The 24,352-nt window shown below is 50.7% G+C and overlaps 10 protein-coding genes across 10 annotated transcripts; 4 read left to right on the top strand and 6 right to left on the bottom strand.

Annotated features, from left to right (window-relative positions):
• Nucleotides 1-423: 423 nt before the first annotated feature.
• On the top strand, nucleotides 424-4,758 carry ATG26 (Sterol 3-beta-glucosyltransferase; the record flags this gene model as incomplete). Its single annotated transcript, XM_014688838.1, has 6 exons — nucleotides 424-667; nucleotides 822-1,491; nucleotides 1,557-1,793; nucleotides 1,851-2,618; nucleotides 2,682-3,511; nucleotides 3,575-4,758. The coding sequence occupies 6 exons, from the start codon at nucleotides 424-426 to the stop codon at nucleotides 4,756-4,758; spliced, it is 3,933 nt and encodes a 1,310-aa protein (XP_014544324.1).
• Nucleotides 4,759-5,158: 400 nt separating this feature from the next.
• Nucleotides 5,159-6,097, bottom strand: G6M90_00g057420 (uncharacterized protein; the record flags this gene model as incomplete). Its single annotated transcript, XM_066130642.1, has 1 exon — nucleotides 5,159-6,097. The coding sequence occupies one exon, from the start codon at nucleotides 6,095-6,097 to the stop codon at nucleotides 5,159-5,161; it is 939 nt and encodes a 312-aa protein (XP_065986797.1).
• A 1,070-nt stretch (nucleotides 6,098-7,167) lies between these two features.
• On the top strand, nucleotides 7,168-7,631 carry G6M90_00g057410 (uncharacterized protein; the record flags this gene model as incomplete). Its single annotated transcript, XM_066130641.1, has 2 exons — nucleotides 7,168-7,174; nucleotides 7,237-7,631. The coding sequence occupies 2 exons, from the start codon at nucleotides 7,168-7,170 to the stop codon at nucleotides 7,629-7,631; spliced, it is 402 nt and encodes a 133-aa protein (XP_065986680.1).
• Nucleotides 7,632-8,510: 879 nt separating this feature from the next.
• On the top strand, nucleotides 8,511-9,440 carry RPP30 (Ribonuclease P protein subunit p30; the record flags this gene model as incomplete). The annotated part of the gene is made up of 1 exon (XM_014688836.1): nucleotides 8,511-9,440. The coding sequence occupies one exon, from the start codon at nucleotides 8,511-8,513 to the stop codon at nucleotides 9,438-9,440; it is 930 nt and encodes a 309-aa protein (XP_014544322.1).
• A 235-nt stretch (nucleotides 9,441-9,675) lies between these two features.
• Nucleotides 9,676-10,961, bottom strand: G6M90_00g057390 (uncharacterized protein; the record flags this gene model as incomplete). The annotated part of the gene is made up of 4 exons (XM_066130640.1): nucleotides 9,676-10,185; nucleotides 10,272-10,386; nucleotides 10,451-10,842; nucleotides 10,914-10,961. The coding sequence occupies 4 exons, from the start codon at nucleotides 10,959-10,961 to the stop codon at nucleotides 9,676-9,678; spliced, it is 1,065 nt and encodes a 354-aa protein (XP_065986749.1).
• A 1,786-nt stretch (nucleotides 10,962-12,747) lies between these two features.
• On the top strand, nucleotides 12,748-13,825 carry G6M90_00g057380 (uncharacterized protein; the record flags this gene model as incomplete). Its single annotated transcript, XM_014688834.1, has 3 exons — nucleotides 12,748-12,865; nucleotides 12,929-13,411; nucleotides 13,485-13,825. 3 exons carry the CDS (start codon nucleotides 12,748-12,750, stop codon nucleotides 13,823-13,825), a joined length of 942 nt encoding a protein of 313 aa, XP_014544320.1.
• A 731-nt stretch (nucleotides 13,826-14,556) lies between these two features.
• Nucleotides 14,557-15,305, bottom strand: G6M90_00g057370 (uncharacterized protein; the record flags this gene model as incomplete). Its single annotated transcript, XM_066130639.1, has 4 exons — nucleotides 14,557-14,763; nucleotides 14,832-14,877; nucleotides 14,945-14,977; nucleotides 15,130-15,305. 4 exons carry the CDS (start codon nucleotides 15,303-15,305, stop codon nucleotides 14,557-14,559), a joined length of 462 nt encoding a protein of 153 aa, XP_065986740.1.
• A 1,595-nt stretch (nucleotides 15,306-16,900) lies between these two features.
• Nucleotides 16,901-18,055, bottom strand: G6M90_00g057360 (uncharacterized protein; the record flags this gene model as incomplete). Its single annotated transcript, XM_066130638.1, has 2 exons — nucleotides 16,901-17,820; nucleotides 17,896-18,055. 2 exons carry the CDS (start codon nucleotides 18,053-18,055, stop codon nucleotides 16,901-16,903), a joined length of 1,080 nt encoding a protein of 359 aa, XP_065986893.1.
• A 687-nt stretch (nucleotides 18,056-18,742) lies between these two features.
• med8 (Mediator of RNA polymerase II transcription subunit 8) lies at nucleotides 18,743-19,572 on the bottom strand (the record flags this gene model as incomplete). Its single annotated transcript, XM_066130637.1, has 2 exons — nucleotides 18,743-19,370; nucleotides 19,442-19,572. 2 exons carry the CDS (start codon nucleotides 19,570-19,572, stop codon nucleotides 18,743-18,745), a joined length of 759 nt encoding a protein of 252 aa, XP_065986796.1.
• A 565-nt stretch (nucleotides 19,573-20,137) lies between these two features.
• betC (Choline-sulfatase) lies at nucleotides 20,138-22,048 on the bottom strand (the record flags this gene model as incomplete). Its single annotated transcript, XM_014688832.1, has 3 exons — nucleotides 20,138-20,246; nucleotides 20,322-21,229; nucleotides 21,428-22,048. The coding sequence occupies 3 exons, from the start codon at nucleotides 22,046-22,048 to the stop codon at nucleotides 20,138-20,140; spliced, it is 1,638 nt and encodes a 545-aa protein (XP_014544318.1).
• Nucleotides 22,049-24,352: the final 2,304 nt, after the last annotated feature.

The following is a 24,352-nucleotide window of genomic DNA, read 5'->3' as shown; positions in this document are numbered from 1 at the left end:
ACTGGTTCTAAAAGCGGCGCTGCTCTGCCACCCTAGCAGTCGCGTCGAACTCGTCAGCGGCGGGCACATGCCCAGGGTTGGTTGGCGTCATGAAGACTAAATTTGGACACTAGCACGACTCACTACCACACGTTACTCCATGATACTGCTTGACGACCAGACTCTTGAGACTTGTTCCCATCGATTCACCTCTCGCATGCCTTGCCGCAACGCCGTCAAGCCCCTGTGCAGCTTGTTGGCTGCCTGATGAGCTTTACACTGTTGCACGAGCAATCCACCCTCAAATGTTTGCCAGCACTTGAGCCCCGTCGGAACCACATATCCATAGAGTGATAGCTGGTGCCTGCGTTCCAAACTCGACTTCTTGAGCTGCAACTCGACACATGCACGGGCTGCAGGGGCGATTGGAAGCTTTGGACCGACATGGAGATTCTCGACGAGAAGCAGAGGCTGGCCATGCAGAATGGTCAGCCACCGGAGATCCAACCGTACGTTCCAACACAGGCGGTTGTGGACTGCGATGATGGCGCTGCGGCTCTAGTTACCGACGGCTTCTTGGTCCCAAGCCTCGACGGGCCCAACGATGCAGAACCCCCCGCATATGGCGAACAGCATAACCACGTCCGATTTTCACAACCAGGCTTCGATGCTGGTGCCGAAATCACAGGTATGTCCAATAGCACGTACCTTGGCAGTTGACGCACTCGGGCTCTGTGATTCTTTGTGGGCGACATCGGGGCATCGAAAGGCTACAGTGGCAGGCAATGTAGCAATGCATAGGACGCTGGCGAACAAAGGCTAACCACACACGGTCAATATAGACGATGGTAGAATTAATATCAACCTTCACACCAAGAACCGACGGCTTGCAAATTTGCTTGCCCCGACTATCGACAGCCAAATCTCAGTAGAGCCTCAAGCCGAACCTGCTCTACCGCCAGCATATATCCCGCCTGGTCTAAGTGCTGAGCCAGGTCAGCCGCCTCCACCCAGCCTTAACGTCGTTATCCAAATTGTCGGTTCTCGAGGTGATGTCCAGCCTTTTGTGGCCCTGGGAAAGGTCCTGAAGGAATCATACGGACACAGAGTTCGGATAGCGACTCATCCAACGTTCAAATCCTTTGTCGAGGAAAATGACTTGGAGTTTTTCAACATTGGAGGCGATCCTGCCGAACTCATGGCCTTCATGGTAAAACACCCTGGATTGATGCCTGGAATCGATGCTCTGAAGAGCGGAGAAGTCAGCAAACGACGTCGGGGGATACAAGAAATGCTTCTTGGATGTTGGCGATCCTGTATCGAGGCAGGCGATGGTCTAGGACCTCCGCCAAAGCCACATAGGATTAATGAGCCGTTGGACCTGGCTGCTGGAATGCCGGGAGACGGACATGATCAACCATTTGTGGCAAATGCTATCATTGCAAACCCCCCAAGTTTTGCCCACATCCATGTCGCTGAGAAGCTTGGCATCCCGGTTCACATGATGTTCACGTAAGTCCCGCGTTGTCTTGACATTCAACATCAAGCAGTCAATTACTTTACTTACTCAGTGATAGCATGCCGTGGTCACCTACGAGGGCATTCCCCCACCCTCTGGCGAATATCCAATCTTCTAACGCTGACGACGTCATGACTAACTACATGACCTATACATTGGTAGAGATGCTGACATGGCAAGGTCTCGGTGATGTTATTAACCGCTTTCGTCAAAAAGCACTTGACTTGCCATCCCTGTCGTTTATCTGGGCGCCTGGCCTGCTAAATCGCCTCAAGGTTCCCTACACCTATTGCTGGTAGGCTGAATCCTCTGACCCTTCTGAAGGAGCTATGTCTGAAGTTTTATTGAACAGGTCCCCAGCGCTGATACCAAAACCGAATGATTGGGGGAGGCATATCGACATTTCGGGCTTTTACTTTCTTAATCTAGCGTCGTCCTATATACCGGACCCAGAGCTCGCCGCATTCCTTGAAGCCGGCCCACCCCCGGTTTATATTGGATTTGGGTCCATAGTCGTGGATGACCCAAATGCCATGACTCGAATGATATTTGACGCAATTCATCTCGCCGGTGTTCGGGCATTAGTATCGAAGGGCTGGGGTGGTTTGGGTGCAGATGATGTTGGTCTTCCTGAAGGTGTGTTCATGCTGGGCAATGTGCCGCATGATTGGCTTTTTGAGCATGTTTCGGCTGTTGTACATCACGGCGGAGCTGGAACGACTGCGGCTGGTATCAAGGCTGGAAAACCTACGATTGTTGTACCCTTTTTTGGAGACCAGCCATTTTGGGGAGCCATGATTGCAAGGGCGAAGGCTGGGCCGGAGCCAATTCGTCATAAAGATCTCACTGCAGAAAAATTGGCTGAAGCCATCAAGTTCTGCCTTGAGACCGATACCCAAGAGAGGGCAAAAGAGCTGGGACACAAAATCCGAGAGGAAGCTGGAACAGATGTTGGTGCAAAGAGCTTCCATAAGCACCTCGATATCGATTCTCTGCGTTGCTCGGTAGCACCCAGCCGAACTGCCGCTTGGCGAGTCAGAAGAACCAAGGTACGCTTGTCGCCGCTGGCAGCGTCGGTGCTGATAGATGCAGGTCTGATAGCGTACAAAGATTTGAAGTTGTAAGTAATTATTGCGTCCTGGAATTCATCTGAAAAGAAACAGCTGACTCAAATTCACCACAGGTATCGACCTGTCGAGTACAATACAGAAGATCAGCCACCTGACCCCGTTTCGGCTGGCGCTGCTTCGCTCATCGGCGACCTGAGTGGAATTGGCATGGCTATCGCAGATGTTCCTCGGGAATTATTCAAATCTCGACGTCCCAAGGATGGTCAAAGCTCAGAGACATCAACCTTACTAGGCTCGTCTAGCAAACTCACACTAGCTACAACGGACACGATATCCCAGAACGAGTCTACTACTGACTTGTTTAGTCCTACCTCTCGGGAAAGAGAAGGTCAAGAAGAGTCAAGAGTTCCAACTGCTGATTCCAATCGATCGCTCACCGAACTATCTTCCGCATCACAATCTCTCGTGGAACCGAGGTCTGTAGCTAGATCTGGAGGAGATGCAGAAAGCGGAAGCTCTAGAACACCTTCCAGGACTGGACTTAGGGCCCGAGCATCCAGTGATCAGCTAAGACAAACATTCTCTCGTAGAGACCCGTCGCCTCTGGGGATAAGTCTGGATGCCACCGTTGGAGCTGGACGAAGTGTAGGCCGTGCTGTGTCTACAGGCGTGAAGAGTCCGATGAATTTCTGTTTGGGGCTGGCTAAGGGATTCAGGAATATTCCGAGACTCTACAATGACGATACTGTCCGACCCATAGAGAAAGTCACCGACCTCAATAGTGGTATCAAGATTGCTGGCAAAGAGCTTGGATATGGCTTCTTCGATGGCATTGCCGGTTTGGTTACGCAACCAATTCGAGGAGCTGAAAAGGAAGGACCCGGTGGATTCGTCAAGGGCATCGGAAAGGGCATTGGAGGCCTTATTGCTAAGCCTGCTGCTGGTAAGTTCCTCATGGTCTAACACTTTGATTTAACTGAGCCCGAATTTTACTGACATGGTAAAGGCATATGGGGTGTTCCTGCCTATATGATGCAAGGCGTCCACGCGGAGGTCAACAAAATGTTTACGAAGAGCGTCCAAAACTACATCATTACTTCTAGGGTCGTCCAGGGGACGCAAGATCTGACCAGAGCAAGCGAGGAGGAAAAGTCTGACATTATTATTCGGTGGAACAATTCGAAATGGGATCTGAAGAACTATTATATGTTGAAGCGAAAGGAAAAGACAGCCGAGAAGGCACCAGCAGGATCAGAACAGTCCACGCAATCAGACTTACCATTCTCTCGACCTAAGACAAGCTGGCTTCACACTCGCGGAATGTCGGCAGAAGAAAGAAAGAGGCTGCAGACGCAAAAGAGAGGCTTCGTCGACGCGCCTGTGCCTCCATCAAGCAGCTCTTCTAGTGCCCGGCCAAGCTCATCAGATGATGCTGAGTTCGAACAAGCAATCCAAACCTCGGTTCGGGAAACATCTAGAGGCAATATCGAAGAAGATGCGATGATCGAGGCAGCTATTCGGGAAAGCATCAGAGCCATGCGTGCAAGAGGGGCGCTACTAGAGACGTTACCGGAGGACTCTGAAGAAATTCCAGAAAAGGACCTCAGCATATTCGAGGACGAGGAGTACCAGATTACAGACGAAGAATACCAGTCGCTTGTAGAACAGGCCATCCAGCAAAGTCTGGCAAGCCATATAGAGGATTTGTTCCACCCTCAAGAAACTGGCATATCAGAACTGGACGCATTTACTACGGAGATACACAGTGCCCAGGGTAGTGGCACTGCACAAGCAGACGAACATGATGCCGATCTTCAACGAGCCATAGAAGAATCAAAGAATGTGCCGACTCCTCCATCATTTGATGACGAGGAAGAGCTTCAGCGAGCTATTGAAGCATCGAAACAGGATATGGCTCGCGAGCACAACCAACAAACTGAGGAGGACATTGTCTTGGAATATGTAAAGAAGCAAAGCTTGGCTGAGGCAGAATTCCATAGTCAGCTGAACAAAGGGAAAGGAAAAGCAGCAGCAGCAGAAACCGATAGCGAAGACGAGGAACTAAAGCGAGCTTTGGAAGAGAGCTTGAAATTGCACAGAGGCGATTGCGCCGGCCCTTCAGGGTCAGGATCAAGATCAAGATCAAGGTCAGCATCCAGAGCTTGCGATGAAGCAACAGAAGGAAAGTGATTGGATTTGGTTCTTTCCAATTCTAGACGGATAAATCAGGATACCCAGCAACGAATATTCATGAAGCATATATGCATTGTTTTAGCGAATGAAGCCCCTGATTAAATCACCGACGAGGAGCTGATACCATATCTGACCGTGATGCTATGAATCAATAGTAATGCAAAAAAAAAAAAGACATGTTAAAGAAGTGAAATAAGAGGATGAACGATTTAGCACCCTGGCCTGTTGTTTCCAAGAAATAACGAGTGGCCAGAACTATCAACTACGCAGTCCGCCAAGCGGATCGTGTAACTTTTGCTCACCTGACTTCATCTCGATGTACTGCGCATGTAGCGTCTCGCACATGGCGGTTATAGACCACACGCATGCAAAACAGTTTGCGATGAGTCTAACAAATTTACCCGGTGTAGGCAGCATGTTGTATGCCACGGCAACGAGAGAAGATTGAACCGTAAAACGGAGGATCCAAAGGCGAGCTATGGACCATGAATTGTTGGCTTTCTGAGTGGCCTTTAGCCTCATGTATACAAAGGTTTAAAGTTTGCTTCAGAAGACTTAAACAGGAGGCACCACTTACTTTAATCTCCTCGAGGGTCTTTTCCCAGAACCGGCTGGTATGCGACAACTCTCCCTGCCATCTCGCCAGAGTCACAACAATGTACGACCGGGGGATTATAAGTCTAAACCGCATGTACCTGTCCGCTATTCGCTGCGCCAGCTCTGCCATTCGCTGACGCTTCTCCAGCTCTTGGGCTCCGGGTGGTAAATGGGACAGATATGCGCAACACCCCTCAGCCAGGTCCTGATACAGAAGCGGCAAACGACAAAAGTGGTTGATGACGGTCTGAGCAGATACACGTTGCCGCAAGGGCAGCCGGCCCCGAAGATAGGCTTGGTCTTCGACGGAAAACCTGGGCGGCTGATTGGAGGAGGGAGGCTGCCGGAGCGACGTGGTATTGCTTCCGGCAGAAGGACGGTGCCGGTGCGCCTGGAATCCGTGGCTGTCCTGGCGACGTGCCGTCGACTTGTACGGCCATGAGGCGGAAGGCGAGCGCACATCGGTAGCCTGCGGCGACGAAGGCGATGGGGAGATGACGGGCGGCTGAAGACTGGCGTTGACTTCATCCTCGGTCACGAATGCCCCCCGATGCTGTAGTGATGATGTCTGTTGAAGCGATGAAGAGGACGTCTCTCTGATGCCTGAGATGATCCAGAAGTTAACAACAACAAGATATGTCATAGCTTGCCGCGTCAGTTTTAAAAGAAATTTCGCGGTAGCTTCTATAGCCTGGATTAATGAGCCGTTCCAATGACCTTGCCAGTGAGCCTCGAACATGCTGACTATACACAGTGGCAATTCCCGACAACAGACACCACATGGCATTTGATAGTTCAAGCACACGCAAGTCCGCTTACGAATCCACGTTCATATCCTAACAGGGCCAGAAGTATGGGACCAAGTCTAGGCCTCTTCAGCAAGGACCTCTCTCAGGAAAGGGTTATTGGGATATAAAGACAGAATTTGTGATATTAACTATAGGCGGAGTGGAGTTTGAGAAGTGACAAAGACCACGAGGGGTATCTTGGGAACGAACACGATAATATAATAAGCAGAGCTGTCCAAAGAGGCAAGAATATGCACAAGGGGAAATAAGAAAAAGGGCCAATGTTATCAATAGACAAATCCAGGCTGTTGGGGCAAGGAAAACAACGGGTAATGATATGATTTCTCTAGTTCAATACAAAATCTACTTCTTTAGCTCCAGGAGTTCCCCTGATTCTGGGTACTTCTCCTGATTCAATCAACCCCAATGAGATGTACACGAAAAGTCAAGTTCTTGCGGTCACCATAAAACGCCAAGCTACCCGCCACAAAATAACATATATGCCCGTTCTCGTAGCTAGTCCAAATCTGGGACTCCGGAAAAGAATGCTATAACCAACAATGGAAAGATATATATACAACCACGACGACACTCCTACCTCGCTCCACGACATGCAAAGCAGGTTGTGCATATCGCTATAGACGGGGCGGCAAAGGATCATAAGGATTTCGAGACTTCTTCATTTGTCAGCCATATCGCTGCTGTCCACCTTGAGGTGGAGGAGGGCCGGGTTGCCCGCCACCTTGATTACCACCTCCGCCGCCACGATTAGCCATGGCCATAACATCCGGACGATTCTCTAAGGGCTGTTGAAAGTGGCAGATGTTGCATGTAACATCCTTGTATCCTGAAATAGTGAAAGGAATGATGGGCTGCAGTGACGAAATTAGTATGCGTAACTTCTCGAGTGGACTAGGGTCGAAGGGGAATGGACTGGAACAGTATGGATTCGAGATAAACGGGAACAAAATCTCGCGTTGCAACTAGAGGCGAGATGTGCCGACCTGGCATCAACCAAATCATGGCAGGTAGGTATGGGTGAGATGGATTGAATCTAGCTATCAAGGATCGGGCACTTACAACGAAGCAGAAGGTAAAGAATGGGCGGCTCTTGACAACGTGGGCTGCCATGTTTCCGCAATGGTGGCATTGACACACCATTCCCTCATACCCAGGAATCTCACTGCGGAAGGTGTGCTCACCGCATATGAAGAAGAAGAACATGGCGAGTGGACTGCTGACGTGGTCGGGGGAGCTGGCGAAGGGCGACGAGATTTGTTAGAACAGGTTGATCTGAGTTTTGAACAAGTGTCGGTCGGCAACAGCTCCTGTCGTCCTGGACGTGATGAAAGTGTCGGTTTAGACACGGCCTACTGCAACGCAACGCTCGTGAGGACGCCTTTCAAAGAACTGCGCGTCCAGCTACACCGTACTCGTTGTCAAAATGAGGTTCGCAGCGGAGACCACTGGGCGAAATTGCTGTAGCCTTGTCACAGGATTTGAACAGGCCAATTGGGGCTTAGCGAAGACGGATAGCAGCGAGAGGCCTCGAGCAAGCTTGTTGCAGAAGAGGGAGCCAGGGTCAACTCCACTTGAGCAAGGAAATGAGTTGGTGAGGCTCGGTTGGATGCTCGGGTCCAAAGCGATTGGGGTCGCTTTGCGCAAAAAAAAAAAAAAAGCGGAAGAAGTACGATGCACAATGCACGCCCGGTTGTGGAACGAGGCCGAAAGGAGGAAGCGAGACGGTACCGAGACAGTATCGAGAGCACAGCAACAGATCGGTGTGTCTAGTATGCATAAGATGAGGGTTGAAGAAGGAGAATAGAGACTCGATAGGCGACGGGGCGCAGGAATAATAGAGTGATGACGCGTGACGCCACCCGTTGATGGTTGATGGACAATGGATGATAGGTTGCAAGGTCCAAGGTTCACGTACCAGGCGGTGCCCACAAGCAAGCTAACAGGGTGACATCAGCCCGAAAGGGCAGCAGCCAGCACCATCACTCTCCTGCTCGCTGGGCTGGAGAAGCTGTGGCAGAATGGATTTGTGGGGATGCTTGTTCCAGCACCCGCAAGGCATAGACCCCACTTTCCGTGGTAAAACGGCCCCACTCCCATTTCTCTGTTGTTCGGTAGCTAACGCCTCTTGTGGCTCACGAAGAAATACGAAGAGAAAAAAAGCTTGGGATTGCCAACGGACCACAACCACAGCCAGTGGCCGCCCGAACGGATTCAACCACCACTGGCGGCAGATTGCATCACTGTCTTATCTGATTCTCGCGCTGCGGCTTGACGTGCTCCGCCTCCAGGCTAATCTATCCAAGCCTGTTCACGAGCCTCACCCATCCCGCACTTCGACTCACGATGATCTACGACCTCAACATTGCGTGGTCCCCTTCCACAACTTCTGAACGTCTCCTCCAAACTCTCTCTCTCGCCTCTTCCCTTGGGTACTCCACAGTTGCCCTTAACCACACGCTGGAGCTTCCAGTACCCGCGAATCCTAAATCGCCCTTCCCATCAGAGCTCGAGTCCTCGTCTTCGCGAACACTTCCTACGTTGCTGCACCGTGCCACCCTTGCCCTCGACGACCCAGCCGCCTCGAATTACCGCCTACCAACGCTCGCAAACGCGTATGATATTCTCGCCGTTCGGCCGTTGACGGAAAAGGCATTTCAAAATGCTTGTCTCACTCTTGACATTCCCATCATCTCCCTCGATCTTACCACGTACTTTCCCTTTCACTTTCGCCCCAAACCATGCATGGCTGCCGTAAGCCGTGGGGTTCGTTTCGAAATATGTTACGCCCAACTTCTTGCCGCTGACAACCGCGGCCGCGCAAACTTCATCTCCAACGCAACCAGCATCATTCGGGCCACCCGTGGGCGTGGCATCATGATTAGCAGCGAGGCCAAGACAGGACTTAGTCTACGTGGCCCGGCAGATGTGGTTAATCTTCTGAACGTGTGGGGCCTGGCGAACGAGAAGGGCCTCGAAGGCTTGCGATCTATCCCCCGAAGCGTCGTTGTCAACGAAGGAATGAAGCGGAATGGCTTCCGTGGCGTCATCAATGTCATTCAAGCGGCGTCGACAGATGATAACGATACGAATAAGCCATCCTCGGGCGACAATGAAACGAGTGCAGGAACGGACACTGGCCGAAGTGGCAATAAAGCAAAGAACCAAAAACGCAAGAAAGGGGAAGAAGATGGACAGTTTGTCAGCAAGAGACAAGCAAAGAAGTTGAAATTAGCCGCTCGCGCAGCTGGACCTGACAAAACGCCGGCTTCATGATATGCAAGTAGCACAAAGCCAGCAAGCTTGAGATTAAAGCCCACGAATTTCATGATGCACATATACAGTATGGCAAGTCTAAGAGACACCATGGCCTTTTCACCTTGACCTGGAACTCGATGATTCACTTCTGGTAGTGACGTTCTAGGTCACCTAATAGAGCCTTCGATCAACTTCATTCACAGCTATGTATCGCCTATTTACATTCTACACGCTTTAGTTGGCGTTGCAGTTCCTAGATGGCCACAGTAGTGGGAGCTGGAGCGTTCCCTGCCTGCTTCGGTAGGTTCCCAAGGTCGACTATGCTGTTTAGAGTGAGTCCGGATAGATTGACTGATGGTTGTGCAGGGGCAACTACTCCAAGAGGGGATGTTGCTACCGGAGCTACGACAGAATCTAATGGCGCTGTAGGAGGCGGTGCCTGCGAATCAGACGAGGAACTCGAAGGAGCCGACGATGAAGTTGACGACGGCGAGGTGCCGCTTTCCTTTTGCGCATCAGGCTTTGGTGCTGCTGGTTGGGGGGGTTTGGGCAAAGCAACCGGAGCTGGCACGGGAGGCAAAGATGAACTCGATTCTGGTTTTGGCGGTGCCGGTGGTGGAGGTTTCGGAGGATTCAAACTGTAAGTTGTTGTCGGAAGGGCAGTTTTGTCAATAGGGACTGGCTTCACACCAACTCCATTTCCACCAGCAGTGGGCGTGGGTTTTTCTCCAGTGTTCGACTTCTGAGAAGAGTTCTGAGGATTCTGAGGTTGGATCGATATTAGCTACTTGATGTATCAAGCACATTGGGCTCCAAATGGACTTATTCCTGGTCGGGGCTTTGACTTACACCTCCAGCAACAGTGACTGTCGTCGTGACTGTTTTGGGTGACTTCGTTCCCGTTCTGACCGGCCCCTTGGAGACTGTAGGCCGGACAGTCACGGTCACAAAAGTTATTTGTATCCTATAAAATCATGTTAGTGCTGTTGAAGATAACGATGTGGCTTGCCAAGCGAAAAGAAACGGACCCTTCAAACTTGGGTGCGGGCTGCTGGTTGTTTGATTGTGTGCGATTACGGTGTTGTTGCTCCATGCCAGGTTGCTTTGGCCGTTGTCCCTTTTGTTGGCCCTTAGTACTGTGTTGCTGACCATCTTGCCGCCCATTCGAACTTGCGTCAACAGCCTTACGACGACCAGTCGGCGAAGCAGCAGGTAGCATGTGGGCATTGGCGGTGTTAACAACACCATCAGGTCCAACAATGGTCCAGAACCCGCGAGAGGTGTCGTCCTTGACTTGGTTGACATCGTACTGACTATCGCTCCCCCCCGATTTGAGCCCAACCCTCGATCCAAGGCCCTTGAGGTACCCAGATCTCTTTTCCACGTCTCGGTTTAACCCATGTTGACCATTCCGCATGGCCTTGCTTTCAAGTCAGCTTCATTCCAAATGATCAAGCTTGCTGGATACACGAAAGTAAAAGGCGCAATTACCTGAGCGATAGCCGTGGTAGCAAGAACGAGCCAGACAAAGGCTTTCATCCTAGGCAGTAGGAAATCCTGTTCCCAACGGGACACGCACGCCACTGCCTAGATAGCGCGCGGATATTAACACTCCCGAGAAAAGAAAAAAGAAAGAGAAGAAAAGGGTTTAAGTGTGAATATTGGGCAGGCCGGCTGCTCAAAATATAAAAACAGGACGACTGCCAAGATCAAGGTCTACATCCAAGAGTCCGGAATAAAATCATGGAACCCAAGGATGGCATATCAGCCAGCTGATGAGAGGACAAGAAGGCCTATATGGCAGTTTGCAAAGCGAGGGAGAGAAGGAACGAAGCAAATTTGAACGCGAAGACGATAAGAAACGCGGCTTGACCTAAACTGGGACCCTTCACGTTTCTCAACTCAATGAAAGAATGTTTGGAGCAAGAAACAGGCTGGAAACCCAAGCATTTGCTTGTGAGAACGGAGTTACACGAACGAACCGACAGTAACTAAGAGGTCAAAGAGCAACACATGATACTGAACAGAGAAGGAAAGGAAGACGAAAGGGGAAAATGAAGAGGGCAGTGTACGATGGTGAAGAGAAAGATCAGATGGTGTGGGTGGGAAAACACGGCACCAGACAGTACATGCATTAGTTCAGCGGGAGATTCGCGTAGCATCTGAACAGATATCTTGTATGAAGCCTTTACACTTGCTACGAGTAGTGAGTCCTATTGCGCTCGTATGGGGAGAGATCTCGGCAGCCCGGAAAGAGAGGCGCATGTTGTCGAGTGTCATGTTTGCCTCCAATCGGACCAGGTGGAAACTGAAGCCCCCCATGGATTTCTCAGCAATTTGGTGACATTGACAGCGGAATCAATGGTGATGATACCTCCTATCCCCCATACATCCTGGTTCATAGCTTGTTTTGAGTAGGTTGGATTCGCGAGGGATGCGGCTGCAGTCAGGGCCCAAGTGGGTGCATGCTGTTGCACGAGGAGTAGTTGGCGTCGAGACTGAGACGTTTGGAGACGTCTGGCCCAGACAGCTTGCGTTTGGGGGCATGGCCTCGCGTCACATGACAGCGATCTGAAAATGTGCAAATGGATAGCCTTGTTGGTGTTGGCGTGGACGGAGCATAAAACATGGTCGGCGCTACGCGCTGGTGCGTTTGATGCGGACGAGTGCGTAAGTAATGTTCCCATCACTTTTTGTTCGGGAGTGGGTTGCGACGTCGAAAGTCGAACGGTGCAATCGAACGGCCGCCGCACCTCTGGTTTCACAGATGGTTGCCAAGTGCGTCAGCACCCAGGTAGATGGACAGGCGGGGGATACATCCTCTCTTCCTAGAGTGCCATTACACTGGTGAATTCTTTGGTCCTTTGGTGCTTACGTAGAATATCCGCAGAGATATTGATGAATTGGCGCTTGGATGAGAGCGAGATCTGCAGATTGTCGATTTGGCTTAAACATCGGGCAGTGTTGGACCAGTGCTGGCAAAGGCAGGCGACGGGTACCTCGCACCTTCCTGTAGAGACATGGCGGTAAAAGTCACTAAACTCCACTAGTCTCTCTGCGACCACCGCGATCGCTTTTGCAATCACGGTCAATGATGACATCCGTCATTGGGTGTCGGTGTGTGTTCGTCATGGCGTCAAAAGACACCTCCCTCACATGGAAATGCCCGTTTTATTATGACGCACACCACATAGCGCCATGAGAATGCCAACATGCGGCAGTTATAATATCTGCATTCCTACATACAAAAATTATCCTTCACCCCATTCCATTCGTGCTGCCAGACCTTCCATCGCCAATAGCTTCGTATGAGGTGTTCTTCGCCATGGCTGTCGCCCATGTTCTAGACAATTACTACCTGGGAATAACGGCCATTGTCACCGTTGCCTACCAGCTCTTCTTCTTCGCCATCGCATATTCCTTCAAATTCGACAAACTCACTGGTAAGTCGCAGCCCCCTTCGCTGCAACCGCAAACTACAAACTACGTCGTCTAACTCCAAAAAGACCTCGCCGGCGGCACCAACTTCGCCATCCTGGCGATCCTCACACTCTCCCTCTCCGGCCACCACCATGCGCGCCAAGTTGTAGCCTCTCTGTTTCTCATCCTCTGGGCCGTTCGTCTCTCGTCCTTCCTCTTCTTTCGCATCCTGCGCACAGGCTCAGATGATCGATTCGACGACAAGCGCGACAAGTTCTTTCCCTTCCTTGGCTTCTGGGTCTTTCAAATGATTTGGGTGTGGACGGTGTCACTCCCCGTGACCATATTGAACTCGCCCAATGTGACGCAGTACCCACAGCATTCATTTGGCACTGGGAGAGACATTGCCGGCATTGTTTTATTTACGATTGGGTTTCTTATGGAGAGCGTGAGTGACATGCAAAAGTACAATTTCCGAAAATCCCACGATGGGTACGCGGTTTGTGATGTCGGCTTGTTCAAAGTGTCGAGACATCCGAATTACTTTGGCGAGATAATTATTCAGTTCTGTAAGTTTACGTTTAATGGTTTTTGGCGAACAAGATGAAAGTGTTGAGCATGGAGCGCTAACGGCCACCTTAGCCATTTACATGATCGCCGTTTCATCAGCGGCGGATGGGTACGTCTCAGGCCAGGCCTACAAAGCGCTGTACGCAACAATCTTGGGGCCAATTCTTCTCACAGTACTACTCATGTTTGTATCTGGACTGCCCCTTTCGGAGAGGCCAAAGGCCAAAGCACGCTATGAGAAGGGCAACAATTGGGAAGGATACAAGCGGTGGCTGGACCGGACGAGTATCTTGATTCCATTCCCCCCACAGCTGTATGAGAAGATGCCTTTGTTTTTGAAACGAACCATTTTCCTGGAGTTTCCCATGTACGTATTTTACCCTCCGTCAGCAGATGCTGATGTTGTTGAGTGAAGTGAATGATGAATGGATAATGGATTTTAAGAGACCATGTACACATATCTGGATTCTCGGCTATGCTCTAAACGCTGTTGCTGCGTCGCGCATTTGCAGTACATAGTAGAGATCAATTGCGCTGAGACGGTCTACTTTTCTAGTCTCCTACTGTCCTTGGCCTGGTACAGCCCAATACTGTTTTAGATCAATACTGTTTAAGATTTTACGCTTACACGATACTTGTATCATGCGTGTAATTTCATTTGACTACAGAGCGAAACAATTAAACCTTAATAACATAATAGAGATCAATTAATTAATTCAAAATACTATGTCAAGCGATGTTCCTTCCCATGATTTGGTATATATGGATGAAATATATGTCCCTGTATGTCCGTCCTCTTGTTCCCCCGCCGTGTGACCCCCGAACACCCCAAAATGAACAATTAGCACCACAGCATTCCCAGAAATAGACAAGATCCTTCCGTGTTGAACCACGTTCCCAGCCCGAAGATTACGATACCCAAGTTTTTAAGATACAACTACCAAATCTTAATGTGAATTGATCTAATGCCGCATTATGATAGGAAGAGGGGCGAACCACTCTGTTCCATCGATTGTTTTGGACAGATACCTGTCGTTTTCGCGTATAGAATGCAGTCTGCGCCGCAATGAAAGTAAATAGCATATGAAACTAGACCCATTATTTCGCCTCATTTCGTTGTTTTATTTTATATTCAAGAGCCCGCTTAGCTGGTCAATTCCGATCCGGGCTGATCGAGTGGTTGATCGAGAAACTCTTGGGTAGAACCGTAATCAGTCGAGGAAGAACCTTCGGAGTGAGTCTCGGAGCCTTCGGGGATAGGGACCATAGCACTCTTCGTCCAAAGATGAATGGCCTTGGCCCAGTCTAAGCCCTCGAGACACCCTCCTTTTACGGATACAACATTTTTGGTCTGCTTGGGCGTTGGTATTAGTTGCGGGTATCACGGGGCGGAGAATCATCATGTAATTGTGCGCCTACCGGTGTTGTGTGAAGGAGTCGAGTCCCGCACTTTCGGCAAAAGTAGCTATTAAGCCTGTTAGTCTATCGAGCGGGTGCACGGCTAATATAAATTAACCAAGTTTAAAGCATACCAATACAGTGTTTGTCCCGAGGCCGTGGGTCGACTGTGTCACTCATCAGCAAGGACTGCGGCGAGTCATCCAGGATCCAGAATCAAGAGCACGCTGAATGACTGACTGGTACACGGCGTACTTGTAGCACGAACACCTGGCGTCTTGGAACAGGAGATTGGAACTGAAACATGGCAAGGACTTACGCATAGCAGCTAAGTAATTCGGCCTCGGGAATCCTGAAGCGCGGAAATATAGCAGAAGCACCAAATGCTGAGCTTGTCTGGCGCTTGCACTCGGCGCAGTGACAGATGTACAGCGCCAGCGGCTCAGGCAACGGCGTTTTGAAGCCCACGGCTCCGCATTGGCACCGGGCGTCCATCTTTTCCACGTCGATTGTATGTAGTCGTTACTAGTCAAAACATCTGTTAGGATAGGTATTCCAACATGGACTTTTGCGATTTTGTCGTGATAGGCGTTGGACGTGCAAGCACGGTGGTGTTGTCGGCCGTGAACAGGTACAGTGCGGGTGAAAGATGGCGGGGCGCCTCGGCGGAGAGGCCCTGCTTCGGATTGGATGACTATTAACCAAGTGACAGGTTTAGGGAGAACTATGTTGTAGTTGAGCACGCGCAATACTAAATGAATATCAGGGAAACAATTATGATAAAGATGAAAGAATTCAAGTGTTCAGAAAGTGAGGAAGACGATTGGGATGAATAAAAACAGAAGCATGTTCAGCGAGACCGGAGACTCGATGTCTTGAAAAGGCAAGAGCAGATTACAAGGGTCGCCGTGTTCACTTGTCTATATGTAATGACATGGCCGAGGTGCGGCTGGCTGCACAGTCACGCCTCAGTTCTCAGGTGGCATAACGCTGCACGTTGCCAAGTTCCACCTTGGAAATGGGGCTTGCGCCAACTCAACTAAAAGCACATTGATACATCGAACCGGAGTAAGTGGTATACTGTCTCGTAGCTCTTGTATGAATAACGCTGTCCCGGTGTGTCGCTCTGCCGCTACTTCGCATAGCTAGCGGATCATCTGGACCCGCCTTTGAAAGTTCCAATTTACATGCGGCGTCTTGAGTGTCCCTCCCAGAAGTGAGCAATATGGACAATGAAGATGCAATTACCGTCCAGCTGGTGTGGCATATTTTGCAGGAATTCCGGCCAAAGGAAAAAAAAAACCTAATAACAAAACAAAACAAAATTCACCCGTCGCGATTGATGCACGAAAGGGTTCCGTTTTGACTCGTCGACAGAAAACGGCAAGGCTGCGGTGTAGCCTTTTGATCTCAAGTACGTAAATCTGATAACGATTAAAACATCCATATTTCCGTCTCTTGTTTGGTTCAAAAATTCCGCCGAGGAGTGAGTGGGTATGAACGGGCACTCGCGGCCACGATCGGTCCAGTGACTCCAGTGACTCCAGTGAACCAGTATCGAAATCATGACACCAAAGAATGACGGTTGAAATGGATCGAGAGGGCCGAGTGTCGCAGCTTTCACGCTCTGCAAATGCTAACGTTTCGCATCATGCCCATTCATGGCGACGTGAGTCATCCCCGAGCGAGCGATACTGGCGCGTAGTCACATGGAGTGGCTCTGTTTTCGTTCCTTCCCCACCGGCGCAGCCCATTTTCCCTTCCGTGACATGTGGTCATCTTGGACATTTTGCAAATAATTTCCATTGTTCTCATTGCCCAATGCCGATACAATTTCCTGTATTGCAGTCCAACTGGAGTCCATGGGACAACCCTGAGCATAGACTACGGCGGACCTCGGACATTGCCCATTCATGTATGTAACCCGGACCCTGGATGTCCACAACAGGCCGGCGAAGCAACAAGGGCGAGGACGAACGTGGGATGTACGGAGTGTCCAGTCGTTCAACGAAACCACACAAAGGTCTGAAAAAGTATGCAATTGACAGAAGGGCCTAGCCGCTCACTTTCGCCAATTTGACACCTACTCTTCATCCCGTCTTGTTATCTTTGAGAGAGTTAACATGGCATTTGACACTAGCCACGAGGGCTCTGGAGCCATGTACCCTCAAAGCTGCCTGAAGCTCTCTACACCAATCCAACTTATCTCTATCAGGACATGAAGACGGTGTCACCAGCTCAACTTCAAGCTTTTCCAAGGCTTTCATTTGAGCCAAGCACCCATCGACCACCCATCGCTCAGCGATCCCATCAAGGGCGTCCGGCAAGCGGCTTTTCTCAAACAAGGCATCATTTGAGACGTGAATCAATACTCGCAGACCACGAAAATAGCTCGCCCAATTCGCACTCAGTATTCTCCATCTCTCGAAGCCGCTGTCGTCATGAAAATCTGTTAACTTTGTTTCGATTCTTGCAAATCGCATGGCTCCGGCTTGCCAGGGTTCGAACACGTCAGTCAACAATGATGCCGCTGTAACTAGCCCGGACGAAAACCAATTCTCAAAAACAAACTCGTTGCTGTGGAATGGAATCTCCCTTGCTTCTGCGTATATGTGTCGATTTAGCACGAGGAGATTACTCGGGAGGCAGTTATAGAGCCGGTCTTGGCGGAGAAGAGTGGAAACGCAAATTTCGCGACCCTCTTGTAATAGATTGTCTTTGTCTTCAATCAAGATTGTAGACCGTGGCTGCCGCATAGGGAGGGGATATCCCGTGAGAGGTAAGTTCTTGTGCACCGGGCTTGCTTTATATACCCAGTCGTATATTTGGAGCCGGATCTCCACAGGCAGCGATAGTAGTAAACACGGCCCAGTATATCCATCGGTAGAGCAAACCCGTGATTTACTTGCCCGTTTCTTCAATCGGAGGTCAGGCTTCTTGTATGATGATTTTCCAAACGGCGAAACACGTGCGGACAGCAAAGCAGGCGGTATACTCGCAAATCCAACATCTAAACATCCCAACGATGAACACGAATGTGGACCGGCCATCGTGTGCGATCAAATACACATGGAGCAGGTTTTACTCAAGGGTCGACGAAAGTAGACGAATCGTTGAATGAGGACCCCCTCCTCAAGAACTACCGCGATATTTGCAGTGAGGAGGGCCTTTAAGGCATCAAGGCACAATGGGCGGCCCATGGGATCAATGTCAGCCCTCGGATCGGAAGCCGTCGTCATACTCATGGTCACTGAATATAATCAACCGGCCTTGTTCAGAGTCTGAAGCGGGCTTTCACACACGGCAGACAGCTTTGAGCCACGTCGAGCTGACATCATCCCGTGGCCCGCGCCAGGTATTATTGCAGCCACCAAGTCACACGACATCCGTCAATACCGACGCAGCCGAAGGCCCCGACCTGCCCGTGTTTTGCAATGTAGAACCGTTGTACTGTGGCGCTGGATTGATTCCTGTTGTGACGCTGGGGGATGCATCGGCAAGACTGTTGCTGGTTTTTGCTGCAAATAGTCATCAGGAATGATGCGCGAGATACCTTGCAGAAGCTGTATTCCCAAAATGATCCTCGGCTTTTCAGGCGTTGGCATGAATGTAACACCAAGTCATCTCAACCATGATGTCCCAGGCCGTCCAGAAAATCCCATCATCTACTGCATATCTTTCCAACTGCTTGCTTACCTAGGTAGGCACCTATATGTAGCTAGTGACGCTCATGGGACAACATTATATTCTAACAAGACAGCTTTTTGCTGCTGCACTCCCCCCCTGCATGTCTCCTCGAGGGCTACAGTTCCTCGTAAGTTATAAACATGTCGCTTGCAAAATTCGACGCAATATTCATAAGTCGTGACCCAACATCATGCTCGCTCCAGACTTGCCTTAGCAGAGTCTCGCAGCCTCCTCGCCCTCTTCTCCTAAGACGAAGCGACACCGTCCATTCTCTCAGGCGGTATATTCACACCCTCCAGCCCCCTCTTCACGCCCATCTTGCGCTCAAACTCGACGTTCCGCGGCAGCTCAAAGTCCCCCCTCGCCCCAAACCACAACAGCGTCTCCGGCTCCGGCCCTCTGGGCACCATATTGCCGCCCCCCTCACCGTCCTCATCCTCGTCCTCATCCTCATCCGCCTCGTCCTCGTCCTCGTCGCTCTCATCAAGACCCCTCCTCAGCCCCGTGCGAACACTGTCCACCCCTGCCTCCCTCTCCTCACGGGTATACACATCGCCCGCCTCATCGCGCACGTAGGCCGCAATCCGGCCCTGCGTCCACTCCCGCAGCTCGTCCCAGATCGCCTGCAGCTCCGCGACCCCCTCTGGCGTCGCGAGCCTCGCCGTCTCGCGCCCCTCGGCAACCAGCTCCTCCACGTCGGGCTCCAGCTTCTTGCGCAGCAACTGCGTCAGGATATTCTCCTGCGTCCGGCCGGGGTAGTTGGTCGACGGGTGGATGACCATTCGCGTAAACAGCTCCGCGTTGTCGTTGAGGCTCTCGAGGACGGACTGCAGGTTGCGCTGCAGGATCTGCGCAGAGGCCTGGAGGGACGAACTGTTGCCCGCTGCGGGTGAATATACGTGCACGTGAGGTTTCTGGGACATGATGGGCGCTGCGAGACGTACGGGTGCGGCAGGGGATTGCTTTTTAGAATGTCCATCTTTAGGCTCTGGATGCTGCTGGATAGTTGGGCTAGCCTTGCGACCGTGTGCTCCACGGACTTGAGCTCGTCTTCGTCCAGCGCCAGCGTCGCCATGGTGAATGTAGATACCGCCAGATAAAAGGCCGGTGAATGTCAATTGGAGAATAGAGGTTAGTAGCGCGCTGATTGCTCGCACATGTGTTGTGAGGAAAGCTGTGGGGAGGTGGATCAATGTCGTCGCAACTGCGGGGACCCACATGGTTTTTTGAGTACAAAGCTACTTATTTCGTACTCCGTACTGAGCATTTGCTATGCAGCGCCAAACTCTGGAGAACTGGGCAAAAGCCCTTCTATTTTAAAAAAGGAGAGGGTGAAACGTGATAAGTTGTGACCAAGAAACAATTTTCCTGAGTGTTAATGTGCTAATTTTTGGTTGCTACATCCCAATCTTGACTAAGCATAAACACGCCGAACACCACAGGCTAATTCGCGTTGGGTACCATCTTTGAAAAAAAAAATCGCATTTAACTCCTAAATGGCAATATCCATACATAACATACTGTCCGAGTTCATATCAATCATTCCAATGGCTGAGTAATAACTACCAGTTTCATAATAACATCATATCAGCATTTTGGACTTCGCAAAATTGATGCCCACCTGACCTGTTTCCTTCAGCTCAATTACGAGTTGAGTTGACCGCTTTGGAATCGTACCCGTTACTGTCCACAAAGGGGAAACGAGCACGGCGCTCAAGAGCATCCAGAGGGATAGTGGAGCGAATATACCTGGCTAGCCGTTAAAACGATGATTCTTGTCCGATGATTGTTGACTGGCGTACTGCCCAGCCCAATATCACTTACTTCATTCTACCATCATCTAAGGGATCGAAATCCCAGCTTGTGAATGCGCCTTCTTTAAGGGCATCCCAAACAACGCGACGGCTTCGCTGAGACTGGAGAACCTGGGCTGTGATGGCGTCAAAATCCCACTTAGCCTTGGCCTCTGCGTCGTATTTTTCGAACAGCGCTTTAATTCCTTCTTCTTCAGCATTCTGTGGTGCAACCCTCACCAAGCGTGCCAAATTGTCAAGTTCTTGGGGATCCCGTTCCAAATTGTAGAACTGTGGCTCGTCGGCCGGGCAAGTGATATACTTCCAAGGTCCACGGCGGATCATCATCATTGGTCGGACAGTGCCTTCGCCAGTGTATTCAGCAAAGACAGTGTCATGGCCTTCCCTATTCTGAAGATGGGGTAACATGCTAAGCCCGTCCATGGGCAGATACGGAGCAGGCTTGGTGCCAATTAGATCGCAAATAGTTGGGAGCAGGTCAAGCGTTGACACATTTTGGCTGACGCGGTGAGGTTGGAACCACTTCGGGTAGTTGACCAGTAGAGGGACTCTAACAGATGACTCGAAATAGCTCATCTTGTACCACAGACCTCGCTCGCCCAACATGTCGCCATGGTCGCCACTGAAAATGATGATGGTGTTCTCGGCCAAACCAGCGTCTTCAAGAGTTTCGAGAAGTTTGCCAATGCAATCGTCCACGTAGCTGACGGAGCCGTAGTAGGCGCGCTTGGCTCTCTTAATTTGTTCGTCAGAAAAGTCCTGGTCCCAGAGGTCGCAGACTTTCAGTAAACGCTTGCTATGAGCATCGAGCTCCTCTTTGGGAATGCGGACCTTGGGCAGCGCAATATCTACGTCCTCATAGCGGTTCCAGTATTGCTTAGTGATGGTGTAAGGGTCGTGAGGATGAGTGAGAGAAACCTATATATAGAGAGAAATGTGTCTGTTAGCGTTGTCATAAAGGGCAAAAGACTTATCTGTTCCCTCAAGCTCCTTTCCAGCACTTGACTCTTTTTGGTAGCTCGCCTCATGTTGTCCGTTTGCGGGCAATGTGAACAATAAAGATCTTGCTTCGCCTGCAAAAGGGCCATCCTACTACCTATTTAAATATTCACTTACCGTCAAAGCAAACGGGCGCTTCTCCGGGCCTTCGCGGACGTGGTCCCACAGATACTGAACGCTTCGATACATGACCTCCTCATCATAATCCAGCTGATTGCTACGACCACAAGGGCCTGCCTGTAGAATTGAACTGGCATTGTGATACCATTCTAGACGACTATCGGGTTCATCCCAGTTGACGGCCCAGCCAAAATCCCCGGGGTAGATGTCGCTCGTAAGACGCTGCTCATATCCATGAAGCTGATCCCCGACAAAGTGCATCTTACCTGCCAGAGTTGTGTGGTAGCCCTTGGAACGGAGATAATGGGCATAGGTAGGGATCTCGGAGTTGATTTGAGAGGCATTATCATAAGCGCCGATCTTCATGGGCAAAAGACCTGTGATCATACTCATTCGGGAGGGGGCGCACAACGGGGAAGGACAGTACGCAGAATCAAACTGTACAGAGGTGGCAGCGAGGCGGTCCAGGTTTGGCGTTTTGATCTGTGATTCTGGATTATACATCTTGAGCTGAGGGGCAGCCAGCTGATCAGCCATGATGTAGAGAATATTGGGTTTCTCAGCGCTGCCCCTGGGAAGAGGTGCCGTCGTTTGAATGGTGTTGATATCGGGAGCCATGTTGAAATGATTGGAATAGCCTATTATTCGAAAGGGTCTTTTAGGTCAGAATCTCTCAATCCCCCCGCGGTGCTCTCAGCTAGCTCTTTGATCACTGGTGCTGTTGTCTCTGAAGCTGCGGTCTTCTACTCATTAGTTCTTTGGAAGATTCACTTCAAGGATTGGCGGCTGGAACCAGCAGGAAATAGGTGTAAATCCGGAAAGGGAGCTCTCGTGATGTAGATGGCGACCAATACAGCAGAGGAGACTATATGACAACTCAGAGCAGAGCGCCACACAGAAAGAGGAAAATGGTGAGTTCTCTGATAAAAGGGTAGGTACGGAGTACAGCTACTGCGTTCCCTCCCAATTCCTCGACGTCCTTTCCACTAAAGGAAAAAAAAACAAGAGACCCCAAAAGAATAAAACTCAAAGGTAACAAGAAGACTGAAGTTCGGGCGGCAAGAATCTCAGTCCTTCTTACAACGGATGTAAATACAGACAGTGCTCCAATGTTTCGAATTAGCTCAAAAAAGTAGTCCAGTACAAGAAACAGTAATAGTAATAGCAATGCGTATGCGACAAGAACGACAGGATGCCAACAAAAGCAGGAGAGAGGTGTGGGAGAGACACCGGGGCATTTATACTCTCTGTCTCTTCTCCCTTTGCCAACCCGCCACTCGAGTGGGAGCATCTCGCCGCACCCGGGGTCGTGGGCCTTTCCACCAACTCAGTTCCAACACGGCGGGAACCCAAAGGGGGGAGGGGCAAATTCAATCCATTGCGGAGCCGGCTTTCGGGCGGGAGACATTGAGGTCCTTGGTGTGAGAAGGTGACTGATGGCCATGCCCGCGTGTGCAACCCCAGCTAAAAAGCATGTTGCTGAACGTATCCTGGGCATCCTGGGCTCCATCTATGCAAAGTAAAATGCAATAGGTGAAGGGTTCATGCCTCCAACGGGGCTTAGCTTGAATACGATGTGGTCTGGATAGTTGTCTTGCTACTGGTGCCCACCCCCGGCTTGAGACTCAACTCTCAATACGTATCACGTATTGTTGTCAACGCTGGTCCTTGACGAGTTTCGCGGTCTCGAACGGCTGTCCTAGTCAGGCTCTGACATCTGGCTGCCGCCTCTGACGCCATGATTGGAACCTCATTCCCCAGGAGAAATGAATGAACCGAGAACGCCATCAACAGCTGACCAACAGCCCCAACCCTGGAAGGTGGTCACATGGTGCCTCCCCAGCCAACTCGCACACAAGGCAGCAAATTGGGCATCGGAAATTTCGGCGGTGTGAACGACTCAACGACCCTCGACTGCGCTTGGCATTTCATAAAGAGGGAGGGCAGCAGAGGCGTGTGTGAGCTGGGGGTTCGAGAAGCCACAATACGCTTGTGGAACTACTGCTTTGGGCGTCGACCTTGACTTGGTTGGTCCATGACTTTTTAGCGCCGGACAATGATGGTATGAAGCACAACCCTGGAACTGGGATTAGCAGCAGGACAGGGCCGGTTCTTAAATCTCCTTGGCAGACTTGTGGATAGACCCCAGGTACGGCTCGAAGTCGTTCCAATCGGGTGTGCTCCGTACTGCCAGACAGACGGTAGTTCTGGCATTCGGGGCTGCGAAATCAAAGGGGCTGGTGTTGACGCAGTGGTGCCGTCCGTGACATCTGGATTGACGCGAAAGAGAGGCAAAGGACAATAATGTACAATATGTGGTGGGCACGAAATGGTGTGGGCGTGGCATGGCTGTTGTCAGGTTAGTGTTATTCCTATCCGAGTTGTTCTTGTGGTGGACTGAAGTCGTCGAGTGTCGAGGGTTTCCCCACGTACAAAGCATGTATGTACTACAAAGTGCGGTGCGGCTGGGAAGGAACATCCAGCCAGTGCCTTCCTGGCTTGTGTGCGACGAGCTGGACACTCTGACACCATCATGGACCGACCCCTTTTGTTGCATGTGGATTTCTGCCATGCAAGAAACTCTGCACTAGCATACGCTAGCAAAACTGTCATTGCTCCCTCTTCTCGCCGTCTTGATGCCGTCATCCAGCGATGTCGACATCGCCTTGACGGATGGCACCATGGCTGCTAACGCTCCCTTTTCCGTGTCAGCGCCTAATCTAACGTCAATACTTAAAGTACGGGGCGGATTGCGGAGCACGCCAGAGCCGACAACTGGTTCAATCTCGTTCCCACTTCAATGAGACATCCATTGGCAATGACACCCGGTCTCAAGTGCTCCTTTATTTTCAACGAACAAACGACACGGCGACTAGGGCTCAGATGTCCAAACACCACCGAGACAAGCACGAGAATTGCACC

The sequence above is a fragment of the Metarhizium brunneum genome, chromosome 3, assembly GCF_013426205.1.
Source record: "Metarhizium brunneum chromosome 3, complete sequence".
Taxonomy (NCBI): domain Eukaryota; kingdom Fungi; phylum Ascomycota; class Sordariomycetes; order Hypocreales; family Clavicipitaceae; genus Metarhizium; species Metarhizium brunneum.
Note: the sequence above shows the minus strand (reverse complement) of the source record. Positions and strands in the feature narration are given on the sequence as shown.